Source organism: Caloenas nicobarica, chromosome 2 (genome assembly GCF_036013445.1).
Source record: "Caloenas nicobarica isolate bCalNic1 chromosome 2, bCalNic1.hap1, whole genome shotgun sequence".
NCBI lineage: Eukaryota > Metazoa > Chordata > Aves > Columbiformes > Columbidae > Caloenas > Caloenas nicobarica.
Window position 1 is genome coordinate 20,071,964 of NC_088246.1, and position 13,791 is coordinate 20,085,754.

The 13,791-nt window shown below is 39.2% G+C and overlaps 1 protein-coding gene across 1 annotated transcript in view; it reads right to left on the minus strand.

Moving 5' to 3' along the window:
- Positions 1-220: 220 nt before the first annotated feature.
- SPAG6 (sperm associated antigen 6) overlaps positions 221-13,791 on the minus strand; it is a 37,953-nt gene continuing 24,382 nt past the window's right edge. Inside the window, exons 7-11 of the mRNA XM_065629905.1 lie at positions 12,372-12,524; positions 9,813-10,004; positions 8,509-8,625; positions 5,347-5,492; positions 221-3,113 (exon numbers count right to left, since the gene is read on the minus strand). Coding sequence (XP_065485977.1) covers positions 3,047-3,113; positions 5,347-5,492; positions 8,509-8,625; positions 9,813-10,004; positions 12,372-12,524 — 675 coding nt within the window. The 3' untranslated portion in view covers positions 221-3,046. The remainder of the gene's footprint in view (positions 3,114-5,346; positions 5,493-8,508; positions 8,626-9,812; positions 10,005-12,371; positions 12,525-13,791) is intronic.

Genomic DNA, 13,791 nt, shown 5'->3' on the forward strand with positions numbered 1-13,791 from the left:
CTTACTTGAAACACTTGTGTGTCCTAAGCTCAGAAGTAGGCACTGTTGAGTGGCAAGCTGAGACAAACATCCAAAGGTGGCGTTAGGCTCAAGCTGCAAAATGAGCCTGTTCTTCATCTTCGCTAGCATCACAGTCACAAACTAGCATAAAAACAGCATTTACACAATTAAAATGCAAATCTACATTTTATTCTATTAAATTTAGATAAATGATACACACTTGAAGCTTGCCAGAGTAGCAATTACAAACATTAATAGAGTTTTAAATGACGACTTAAGCCAAAAGAGAGGATGGAATAGAAATGCTGTACATCAGAGCTTGTGAAACACCACAGGAAAGCAACTCTGGCCCTAGGAATGTAAGCCGAAAATACAAATTAGCAGTAACTCTGCTGTGAAGGGCTAGATCTGCCTTGGGGAGATGTGTACCTCCAGGTAAGCCTCCAGTCACAAGGTGTGGGTGCAATGCAGGGAAGCAGCCTGCCAGCAAAGGAGAGCTGAGGGGGTCTCCAAATTTGTAGGAGAGGACTTCACACTGCCATAGCCTAATGGGATGTCACATCGTCTGAGAGAGTCCTGTGACAAGAGGCCAAACAGTCCCACTGGCCTAGGACAGAACTCCCTAGCTGGTGTGAAGATGTATTTATGCCAGATCTGATTTGGATTGTGCTCTGCACAATCAGATCGCTTTGAAGGCTTGCCTTGTGCAATCATTTCCTTTGTCAGGAATCAGAAAGAGACTGTGAAAAGACTGTGAACAAATTGTTTAGGCATTGAAATTTAACCCTGTGGAATCCTTACAGTGTAGCACAGTGTGACACAGCAGGAGCACATTTGTCAGGGGACTGAAGCCTCTTCACTCTCTCCGCACAACACATATACATTAGCATTGTGTGGCGTGGGTGTGCTCCCCAGCACAGGATGCAGCTCTGGGTATGTAGCTCCGTGCCTACCCTGCCTCCCATCTGCACTGCAACTGCGCTCAACCCTCTGTAACATTTCTGTTCCATTAGGGAAACTAAAGGCTTCAGATCCTTCAAGACTGTCTGGAAGCCCTTCCATTACATTTCGTTTTAGAGATTGCACAAGATTTGACTTTTAAATATCCATAATGCATGTGAGAAAATTATTGAGTATTACAATCATCTTTTTCATCAACCTAATGTTTTTCCACGACTGTCCTAGCATTAATAATGTCAGAATACAAACACCAAAATTGAAAAGGCATTGGGTAGAAGCTAGTCAGCTCCAAACCTTTTCACTCTGATGTGGGCTAAGGAAAGAACTGAGCTGGTGTGGTTTCTATACCAGCATTCGTGACACCAACAGTTTCCATCTCAGGCTCCATACAGCAAGGAACTGTACATCCCCTGCTCCTCCTGAAGAGCAGAGTCTGAGAGCACCAAGTACCTCACAGCACGAGCACAGCCCTCTGTAGAATTAAACCTTAACACAAGATAGCCCATCAGTGGTTTTGTGAACTGATGAAAAATATGCTGACAAGTATAAAAGAAAATAGTCATTTGGAATTTGGCAGAGAAAAGCCACTCTGAATAATTTCCAACTGCAGTAAGTCATTGCTCTTGGTTTATGAGTAATAGAAGAGACTATCCCTGTTTTATAAACTCATTCAGTTAATATGTTTAAGAAAGTAGACAAGTTTCTCTCCTGTGGGGGTTTTCAAATAATGTCTTTCCTTGTGGCTGCCAGTGTTTCAATGTCCCGTTCCAGAAACACTGTTTATTACTCTTTGGAGGAAAAAACAAACAAACAAACAAACACACCACGCACACAAAAAAACCCCAACCTGCTGCATACAAGGAAAAGAACAATGGTTAGAAGAACAAAAAATGTTAAATGACAGTTACATATTAGGGAATACTAAAGGGTTGTATGCTGCTCCCTGATGCTACAGTACACCAGAGGAGTAAGCAGAACATAAAAGCTTTTTCACTCTACATAAAAAGGCAAAAATATTTCCAGGATGTTCTACAGACAGGCAAGAGCTCAAACCTCAAATAACTTCCACATCAATGCGACCTGCAACTTCATGACTAAGTTCCAAGTGTGTTTCAACCTAATTCTGTAGCAATTTCAGCTCTTATAGAAAAAGTACTGAGCAACCTTAGTCCCATCACTCAAATCAGTGGGACTTAGGTATCCTCAGGTTTCCTGTGAACGTGCTGAGAACTTTGCTAAAAAAGTTCCTGCAGCCAAGCAATTCTCCTGTCTTCTGAGCTGCACAAATCTGCTGCTGACCCAACTGGAGCTGAGTCTCCCAGGGTCTTTCACTTCGTGCCTGTGGAAGTTCTAAGTTCACTTTGTCCTTTCCAAGAGGAACAATACACACACCAAACAGTGTATTGCTCCTTCCCTCCACTGAATCCTGCCTTCATTAGGACAACTTTTGCAGAACACGTGTTATCTACCATGCCAGGAACACCATACTATCACATCATGCAGAATTCAGCCCTTTTATCATCATCAGATCAGATTATTTCTTTATTTAGCAGCTAGTAGCATGTCTGGAGATGCAAAAATCACATGACTTTACTTTCTGAAAGGTAGCAGTAGGAGATATCTCAGTGCAGAATGGATTCTATAATTAGAAAAAGCACAGGGGCCAGCTTTTCCCCCCCTCATCAAGCTTGGGAAGCTCTAAACAATATGCAAAGGCAAAAGGGGAAAATGGTTACAGTACTGAGAAGGCTAAAATTTCAATGAGATAATAACAAACCTTTCTTGTGGAAGGAAAAGGAAATGACTGATTCTAAAAAAGCTTCTGTGATAAATCATCACCCCTGCATGAAATTCCATTCATATATGCTGCAATATCTGGTAGCAACGTTAGAGAAAAACTAAAAGGAACAAAAACTTAGCGAACAAGTTTATAAAGAACAAAATATAGCTTGCTGGAATCGCTGAGCTCTTTCAGTAGTTCAAACAGTAGAAAGAGATTCAGAATCAAACAAGTTTCAACAGCTGTATTTGTATTACAGTCATAAAGGTATAAATGTGAAATACAGCTCTAATAAAAAACTAAAGTTTATAAAACTGGATGGTAATTTTCCAACCTTTCCAGAAGTATCTCAGAATATCCAGGGGAATAATACCTGAAAGAGAAACATTTTGTTTGTGCATTAGACTACAAGGCATGTTCTGTGCTAAGTAATGAAACACTATTCATGTTTCTATTGATCAGGAAAAAGTGCTAGCACTAAACACTCAAGGAATTCTACAATTATTTCCTTACAATGTTTTAAGAGCCTGCTTTTTCAACTTTTGTTATCATTTATACTTGGAAGTCAGGTTTTCAAAAATATGTTCAGCTTCTTTTAGGGCATGTAGGTAAGAGGCTAGTTTTTATATAGGTTCAGCAGCCATAAGCATTGTCTTTACTGAGAAATGTAGATGTTAACTTCTTTTGAAATTATGGCCTTTAATAAAAAAGCACGAGTTTACACAGAACCATAGGCTGCCAGACAACAATAGTCTACTGCTGTTCATAGAACATAAACACACACCCCAAAGCTAATGTGAAGTCTACATCAATGCAAGAGACATTGATTCTGGAACAAAAAAAAAAATTATCACAATGACCTTCTGTCTCTAATGCCAACTCAAGGACAGAGATTATCCAATAGGTTTTCATTAGAGTAGGACTCTGTGGTGCCATTATTGTCCTGCTGTCATTCAGCTGGTTTTCCACAATGGACCAACTACATGTTTCCAATATGTAAGTATGACCAAAGCTGCATGTAGTTCTCATTTTCCAGGTTAAGAGTATCTGAAAATTATTACTGCGTTATTCCAAAAACACACATGTCAGTACATTTCTGGTTTTGCAGGCACGTAAATTGTCATCTCTGAGCCCAGGAAGCTTTAACTATAAAGAGAGGGGAACACACTTCCATGTAATGTATGCCTAAAATGAATTCGAGTAGAAATCCCAATGTTTTCACACTGAATGAAGATCCATTTACTTTGGGGGGTTTTGTTTGTTTGGTTTGGTTGGTTTGTTTTTTTCATTTTCTGGATGATTTCTGCATAATGTAACTCTTAAAAATTAACATTAGTTCTCTGATTGTAAAGCTAACTTTTCAATGCATTATTATATTCAGTCTGCAAACAGCCTACAATGACAGGTCTCCAGGACAAACCCAGAGCTGGAGTCTATTATAGCAGCTGTGCCTCAGGCAGCACAACCAACACCAAGCAGTAGCACAAAGAGGCAAGCAGAAGATGCTCGAAGGGGCCCTTTTCTTTATTACATCCCAGCCTACATGAGTAACCTTGTTTCACTTAGAGGGAAAAAAATAGCTGTAACAAGGAAACATTAATTATATCCAGAAAAGCACAGGCGAACGTCATCTTTCCCTCTGAAGTATTAGCTGCAGAATGAAGTTTCTTTATGATTTTGCTTTTACCCATTTGGCAACCGCTGGCTTTTCCTTGTGGAGACAAACAGGGCTTCATTTTGCATGACTTAGTTTGTAGCTACTATTAGTTGAAGAACTCTGTTGCTATAATTAAAATTGATGATGCAGATTTTCAGAGCCTGTAGAGGGAGTGCACGAGTACAACATCCTTTTGATATGTTGATGGAGTGAAGGACTAGTAAATGGATATCTAGAATCTAGGAGGGCATTTCTCTCATTATTACAATTTAGGATGGTGACATTTTGACTGTAAGCTATTTAATAGTGTTTCTGTATTCATTAAGGGCAAAGTTCAACTTGGTGCAGACAGCTGGTGTATGGTCCTTTTATATAACACTTAAGCCTCATGATGAGGCTGGGGGAGGAAGGGCAGCTGTGGGCAGAGCAACTGTGCAGGAGAGGCTCTGGACCCTCTGCACATCAGAGGAAGTTTCAAAGGAGCCTCTGAATACCCCAGGCTCTTAGGGAAGTCAAGGATGCATCCAAAGATTCACCAATGCCTGTCTTCTGGAGCCTGAGTAATCCATAAATAAGTTACCAAGAAAAACTAAACTTCCCACAGACATTCATTAATATGAGAGCGGTTGTGCTGAAGCCTCAGAGTCCGCCTGGGTAGCGCAGGACCGACTTTTCTTCCCAGTTTCCTGCAAGACACTGATTATTTGGGATTTGTTTACAGACAAAGACATTTGATTCTAAAAACAATCAGAAAAGAGAAATTGTGCAAAAGTGTGTGTCTGGTGGTTTCATTACCTCTGGGGCAGTTAAGCAAATGTTATGCTGTTTTATTAAAAACAAATTATGCAGAAGTTCAATTAATATTTTAAATCCTTGCTTTCTGTTGTTCCTGTGAAAAAACATCTAACAATGTTATAAGTATGAATTTTTTAAATGTCACTCTCCCTACCTTACTATTTCCTCTGGATAGCAATTGTTAATAGTGTTGATATATTCCTGAAGAAGAGAACCAGGTTCTGCTCGTATTTCTTGAACCTTTTTAAGTCCACCAGTTGTTACAAAGAGACGACGTGCTTTACTGTCATGTGGTAACACCTACGCACAGAAAAGTACATTAAGAAAAAAAAAGTAATGTCGTCTTTTAAAGGAATCTCTGTGCTACTAGGCTCAAATATTGCTTAGCTGTTTTTAATTCAGAGGACAGATAAAATGGAACAAAGGTGCAACGTCTGTAATGACTACTGTATTTTAACACCCTGTTATACAGGGGGGAAAAAAAAAAAACAAACAACCTACAAGCAGCCCTTTATGGTTATAACACAAATTAACATGTACTTTAATACATAGCATATATCAAAATAATGAATTGAATATTTATCTTTACATAAATAATATTTCTTGAATTATTCCTACAGAGACAATAAGATTGCAGGGATTAAATAGATAACAAAACCACAACACTACCGTGGAATAACAACAGCATCTGTTCCACTTAAACCAAGTTATTCAGGTCTTTATGTCAATTCCCACAGTTTAATTGTAGAGCAGAATTTTATATCATTATAATGATCCAGTATAGATTACTGCATGAAAACAATACTGAGAATTGTTGCAAGTGAACAATGCAGCCTTGACGCATTACATGTTACTATTAAATTCCTAGATATTAAAATCCTACAACACATTGTGTAGCCATGGAAGCCTTTTACAAACAGACGCACAAAGCAAAAATGTGAAGTTTCTGCAGCCAAAGGGGATGAGAAGCAGAAATAATCAGACAATACATTCTGTGCTCCCTGAGTGATGCCAATATGCAGTTCTGTCCAGAGGATGAGAGGAAGGGAGGGAGGGAAGGAAGGAGGGGGGCTGAGCCAGGCGAGGGAGAATGACAGCATGTAGACCATAGACCCACAGGGCTGCAATAATATTAAAAAAAAAAAAAAAAGAAAAAAAAAGGGGGGGGGTGGGCAGCGGGAAAATGAGAGCGATAATGTACGACATCAGCTGCACCTATAACAAAACCAGACAGCTTTAAAACCAACTCTGAGAGTTACATATTAGATGGGCAAAACCATTTTGGAAGCCTTCACACTGGTCAGAAAAATCAAGCCACAAATTTGACTATATCTCAGTGTAAAACAAGAGCCTTGAAGGAGGAAGGGCTTGCCTAAAAGGATGAAGGAAAAGAAGAATGAGATTTCTGCCATGCATATAGGCAAACACACTTCATTTCCCTGGTCCCTCTAGGCTCTACAAAATCGACAGTCAGGCAAACGAAAAAAAAGAAAAAAAAACCTGAGCCTAGAGACTTCTCTCTACTATGTACTCCACAGAAGTGTAAGGAACAACTGTGATTGTTTCATTATGGGAACTGAAAAGGTGGCTGTTTCCATAGATCTCCCACAATAAGAACTGCCAAGGAGGAACCAGCAAGGAGACAGGATACGGCGCTTTCCCTGCCTTCCTGCTCCACTCGGGGACTCCCAGGCTGGATAAGAGAGCAGAAAACTCTCTTGGAAGAGGCCCTAAAGACAGACAGCACCTCTGAGAGACAGTCCCTTCCCCCAGTCCAAACTGAGACAGCACAGAATTGCACAGACCCTGAGAAGGATAATGCTAAAATGACACAGTCCCGCACCAAGAACAGATAGCATCCCACTCTGAAACACAGCTCAGAAATAAGGCTTTTACTGTGCTATAAATAAGCCCGCAGAAGTAATACACCACAGTTCTAAGAAGAAGAAATTCCCAAGCTATGGTATAGGAAAGAAAAATGCTTTTACTGCAGAGAACTTCATTTAAAATGTTTACTTCAGAAGAGCAAACCCCAGACAAGTATAGTTTATTTAATACAATGTAGGAGAAGAAAAATGAAACAAACCAGAATATCAGCTGATGTGAAGGGTACAAAACCAGAGCAACAGCAAACAACATTCAACTCTACACACTGGGTAACCAATTACTATGACTCAGCTCATTAATAGCTCCAGTCAGCACACAGAAGCAAAAGGCACTGGATTCTGTGCAAATCTCTATTCTCTGTACAGACTTAGCAGGAAGACAGGACAAACCTAGGAGTGGCAGCGTAATCAGGAATCTGCACTACAAACAGCAGTGTTTCCAGAGCTGTGATAATCAGAACTGAATATCAAGAGTGTTTTACTTGGTCATTTCCAGAAAGAACATCTCACCAAGAGAGCCTGGTACCCCCTGCTAACAGATTACACTGCAGAGTATTGCACAAAAGACAGTCTATAGTTGAGCAGGATTCCCAACAGCTGGTGAACATTGCAGACACTGGAAATCTCCTGATTAATTAGCAATTACTTAAATAATTTGAAATACTTTGATTAAATTATATCACTTTTTACATGCTGCGCTCAAATCAACAATGTAATTAACAACAAATAGTTTTGAATTTTGAGAGGGATGAGAAAAGATTTGGGATTTTTACACTTACTTAATTGAGACTGAAAATTAACGAGGACAGCCTTTATACTCTAGATCAAGTGTGTCAAATTCATTTTCACCAGAGGCCACATCAGCCTCGCGGTTGCCTTCAAAGGGACAAGTGTAATTTTAGGACTGTATAAATGCAGGAGTAGTTACATTTATACAGTCCTAAAATTATATTTGTCCCTTTGAAGGCAACCGCGAGGCTGATGTGGCCCTCCGTGAAAATGAGTTTGATACCCCTGCTCTAGATTACTGTAAAATACCTGACTTAAGTCACTCCTGTACAGACAGCTTGTACTTTATCTAAAACAGATGTGACTGGGATTTATGTGATACATTGGCTCAGTGAAAATATTTGCACATGAGTTAATACTCCACTTAATCTCAAAGGCAAGGAAGAAAAAAAAAAATACACCTTGCTTATAAGTAACTGTTTTCCCAGTCTTAGGATGAATTATGGCAGTTTCCAGATAAAACAGTATCCAGCTTTATCAGACAAAAAAATGAGATGCTCCAAGCTGCTTCTGCAGGGGATTCTTGGGGATCCTGAGAAAATAACTGAGACCTTTAGAGAGACTCCATCTTTGGAAAGATGGCTTCCTTGCTAAATGGAAAACAATTAACACATTACTCATCAAGCAGAGCCTTTTCTTACCTTGCTAAACTGCCCAACAATATGTTTCATAATATTGGGAGGGGCATCATGCAGCAATGGTTCAAGTGCTGGAAGATATGTGCATTTCTGAAGGATGTTCTTTAAGGCTCTTTTAGTCTATTTAAATGCAAAATAAAATTTCTATAGTAAGGCATCAGTGAAAACAAGAATTCATGTTATATATCACTGAAGTTAGATCAAAAAAGAAAACTGATCGGAATTCTCAAAAAGCATTTTCTCAATAAAAACTACGATATCTATCAGGTCACTTAATGAAGAATCAATTTTCTACTTAGATATATTAAACCTCAAAACCTACAGTGCATCACATCCTTATTATGTTCTCTACGGTCAAAGTAACGGCAATTTTCCTTTGACTACAATGGCAGCAGGAGTAGACCCTTTAAGTAAATTGAAGTACTGTAATATAATAAGAAAACTAAATTAAAACACATTTTAAAAGATTGTGTTCTAGAAGTGGCTTACTGGGCGAGTCTGCTGGTCTGGGATAGCAGTGTGCACAAGCACCCATGCAGGGAGGGAAAGAAAGTGAAACAGTCATGCAGCGCTCGGTTTCTGCAAACAGACTCAATGTTGGCTGCTACAAGCAGTAATGACCTTCTTGGGTAGGATTATAGGTACAGCTGATTTGACCTTGATATTTTGGTGACCACTGAAAACAGCTATACAAAAGTTATTCTACAGATCTGGAACGTGATACTTCAGTGGAATAGCGCAACATGGGAGACCAGATCCTGTCATATTATACTCTTCAGTCAGTTCACTTACTGTCGCTCAAAAATACACTTTACCAAACTGCAACTTTACTAGTTCCCATGCAAGGAAAGCCCTAAACATGAGCAGTTGCATGTTTTCAAGAGCAGAGCTTTGAGTATTTGTTACAGTTTAATTATAATAATAAAAATATAAGCAAATCTATTACAAGGACAATAATATTTTGTACAAGAGCCTATACTTCAAAAAAAAGTATATAATTAGAAATTAGTCACAAGAAATTATAGCGTTTATGGTTGTATGCAACTCTGGTTTAAACTGGGAAGAAAATGAGGGACTAGACTGCTGTGGCTGTACTGTATGATTTGTTATGCACCATGTGCACACCCATTAGGACCAGCCAGTCCTCATAAATGACACGCAGCCTTCGGACACCCTACACTCAGGAAGTCTGTGACTCAACGAACATCAATAACAGCATGTACCATTTAGTAGTTTTTAAGCACTTATACCTATTGATTACAATAAACATCTCATACTGCAGATATTCACATCACAAATATACTTGCTTTTATTTGAAGGTCTTCTGAACTGCGTATGTCCGTATACATAGCAAGCAGTGTGGGTAGCACATTTGCTTCTGCAACAGCACGTGCATGCTCAGGAGTGTGTCTTCCAATCTGTCCCAAGGCCCAAGCAGCTGCTGCCTTAATATGATCTTCATGCTCTTCTATCAAGCAGGCACACAGTGGTGGTATTCCCTGTAGCATTAATCAAAAGCACAACCTTTACAAATCTGTACCAGGGAAATACAACTTGAAACTGGTACAGATTGTTAGAAAATGTTTCCCAATTTACATTCTTCTTCTAAAATAAGTTATGAGAGAACACGTTAGTGGTGTCGTATTTTTACAACATCAAGACTAGCAAGAATTTTGAATAAATCTTAATAAATCTAGTTAAAGAGATAAACAGATTTAATGTTTGAAGTCAGAAGGCAGTTTGACCTAACACACAAATTTAAGGGATAAAAGGAATATATGATACAATTCCGGCTGTAACAAGAGTAAAGGCTTTGCATTTGTCAGACTGAAAATAAAATAATTTGAGTGTTTATGAATCTATGAAAAAAATCTATGAAAGCAGTTTAAGACCAGAAGGGTTCAATTATTGAGTTGTTTGGAGTTTTTTAAATCCACAGCCCTAAATTTCAACTTATCAACCTTTTCTTGAGCCCAGCAGTTCATGTTTCATTCAGACAATCACTTCCAGAAAGATTTCAACTCTTGATTTGAAGACAGAGATGCAGAATACCTCATACACATCCAGCTGTTACAGAAGTTCTTCTGATTCAAGGTCACAATCTTTATCCTTTCTCCACAGGATTAAGGAGCTACTTAGTAGCTGGTATTTTATGCCAGGGTATTTCAACAGGAATCACTTCTTGCTCCCCTAGGTAAGGCAAGGCTACCAAACCTCTAACTAGAAAACCTTTTTCTCCATCCTATGGATAATTTTTTCATCTTTTCTGCACACTCCTTAGGTTTTTTTCAAGATTCTTTTCAAATACGGACAACAGAACTATATGCACTAGTACTACAGATAGATTAACTTCTCTTTTCCAATAATGCTCCATCTTCCACTCTTTAATACTGCAAAGGACTAAATTGTTTGGGGGGTTTTTTGCCACTGCACTGCAGCAGAAGACCACAATGAAGGGTATGTCCAGTAGGGCCTCAAAAATAATTTTTCAGCATTCATCCTTTCCAGGATATAGTACTGCAGAATGGTGCTATCACTTTATATCGTAACACGGTAGATGTGTAACTGTATGTGGTTATGCCACAGTGTGTTTCTTTCAAATGGTTCCATTTTTACCAAGCCCCGTCCTCAGCACTATGTACCACTCCACAAGCTTAGTTTCCCCTGAAGTAATGGATTTTGAGTTTATTTGGGTTTCTTTTGTGGATCATTCATTAAAATATTTCATGTCATGATAGTTTGCACAGACGCCTACAAAATCTCTCACTGCACTCCCATTCAGTTATGGTAGCAACCATTATTACTCTTCAAAAATGTATCACTCTGGTGCCTCCTCATGAAATTAATCCTGGATTCATCCCACTGAATGTCAAGCACTCAACAGCAGGAGCACATTTGCTCTGGGCATCCTGACTGTGGAGAGATAGAGGCACATCCAGAGAAGAAGGGCCTCCAGAGAGGGCAAGGAAAGTGTCTATTTCTTCAGTTTTCAAATGCAGAAGAGCATTTTTTTTGATCCTTCTTACCTTCCCTGCATACTTATTGATGTTATGTTGCAGCAATTTCCATTTTTTAACTTGCATTCCTACTAGAGGACATTTCTGCTCGTTTTTATTGTTTCCTTGTTTCCAGTCATACATTATCTTTCCAATGACTGACATAGTGTGAAAATGGGCCAACAATGCTCAGTGAAATTACTTCCTTCCTCCTGTCATTAGTTAGCATTATTCACATCAGAATATTATGTCAGGCACTAATTTCACCTCTGGCAAATACTGCGAATTGTCTCCCTTCTATATCATTGCCCAGCAGAATTTATTTAAATCCCAAAATGTATAGCTTATCTCATTTGAAATGTCACTTGAACAACTCAGTCAAACCACACTACATTAGAAACAGAGGTCTTTCCAAGTCTGAAGATTTCTGTTGCAAGACTACTCTAGTGGTACTAGCAGAGTCATGCTAGTGTAATGAAGAACGTGCCATTAAACGTTCTTGTTTCAAAAAGGGTTTTGATGTAGCCACAAATATTCATTTTAAGAGGAAACAGACCATAGAAAAATCACTGACTTATTTTTCTGTACCAGTTCAATTGCAACACAGAAAAATCATGTACTGTAATACAAATGGATGTTCACAAACTAATCCAGGACATTTTATAAAAGGCTCAACTTCACAAAGACACAATTTGATCAGGTTACCACATAATTTCAGCCGCAGCAAGCTGCAATATTAGGAGAAAGTGCATTTGTCAACAGCAAGTATATAATTCTGCCACAAAATACATTCTCTGCCTATGTTAATTTCTATCTCTTTCTCAGAATGCCACTGAAGAATTATTGGAAAATGACAAAGTGATCGCTAACCTTGGAGACAATCACTGCCATTGACAGATTCTCCGAATGAGCTGCTACGTAACCGAGCATCATGATGCCAGGCAGCCTGACAGTCCCTCTGCAGCTGCCAATACAATCAATCACAGCAGCAACGCCACCTGTATTTACTATAAGCTGTGAAAGCTGAAAAGATAAACGGAAGAGATTAGATACTGTGAAGTATCAACAGGCATAAAGCGCTACATTACAAAAGTCTGCAAATGTATTGCTCCTGATTTACAAAACAAAGGTGGTTTAAGAATGATGAACCATATGGACTGTTGGGCATTAACATGAAGTTCTCAGGAATTAAGCTGCTTTACTACTCTATTTTTTATTGACTTTATTGCACAGGACTCCTGCATCAGGACTCTGAATTCTTGGTGCTGTATAGCATGCAATGACATATTCTCAACTCCATTATATACGCCAAAGAATCACCCAAATGACACCTTAATACCTGAATGCCCTTGAAGATGCACCCACTGAGCCAGATATTCTTTCATACTAGTGCCCGCTCATTCCCAAGCCAACATTGTAAATTCTGTGCAGGGGACAGAGGGAAAGGCCCACTCCTCCTCTCACCTGCATTCTAGATAATCTCTGCAGCATGAAAGCCTTTGTGGACCCCCTATCAAGGCATGAAGTCAAAGACAAATGTCATGGATGTGCAAAACTGACTTGGACTCCACCATTCTGCCATTTCAGGGTATTCTCAGGGAGGTGCCCAGGGAACATACTGGATGGGCAATGGAGTTTGTCACAGAATGCCAAATTATATAGTCTTGCTTACAAACTGTAAACATGTCCACAGTCTATGATGCTTGCTGTGTGTATCAAGCTATGCAACGTTCCTTTCTAAAAGGTATCACTTCTCACATCATTTGAGGGACAGCAGTAGTATATGTATAATATCAACAATACATGGAAATGAAAATAATTTCATATTATGGCTATTTTCTTCCATCTTGTTGGGTATATCACTTTTTTCCCAAAGATCCCAAAGCAAAAGAAACATGTTCTGAAAAGTCAAAATTAAATTAACAAAACTGAGGCATGTGGATTTCCAATCCAGTTGACTTATAAAAACACAAAATCCACTGTTGCACTACAGCCTTTAAAAGGCCATTGGTTTTTTTTCAAAAAACAGCTAGATGAAATTTAAAGTTATCACTGAGGAAAAACTGCTCACCTGATTGTGAACTGCAGCCAACGACGAGCAAGTCCTATGTGTGGGCACAGCCACGTACACAGAGCTCCTGCAAACACGCTCTCCCTGGTGCTGCGCCCCTCAGGCCCTGCTGCAAGCCCCCCAGATCTCAACCTTCGCATGAATTTTACCACATACGCAGACAGCTGAGATCCAAAAGCCACAATGCTTACATGGCTGACACAGCCAGCTCCTCTAGAA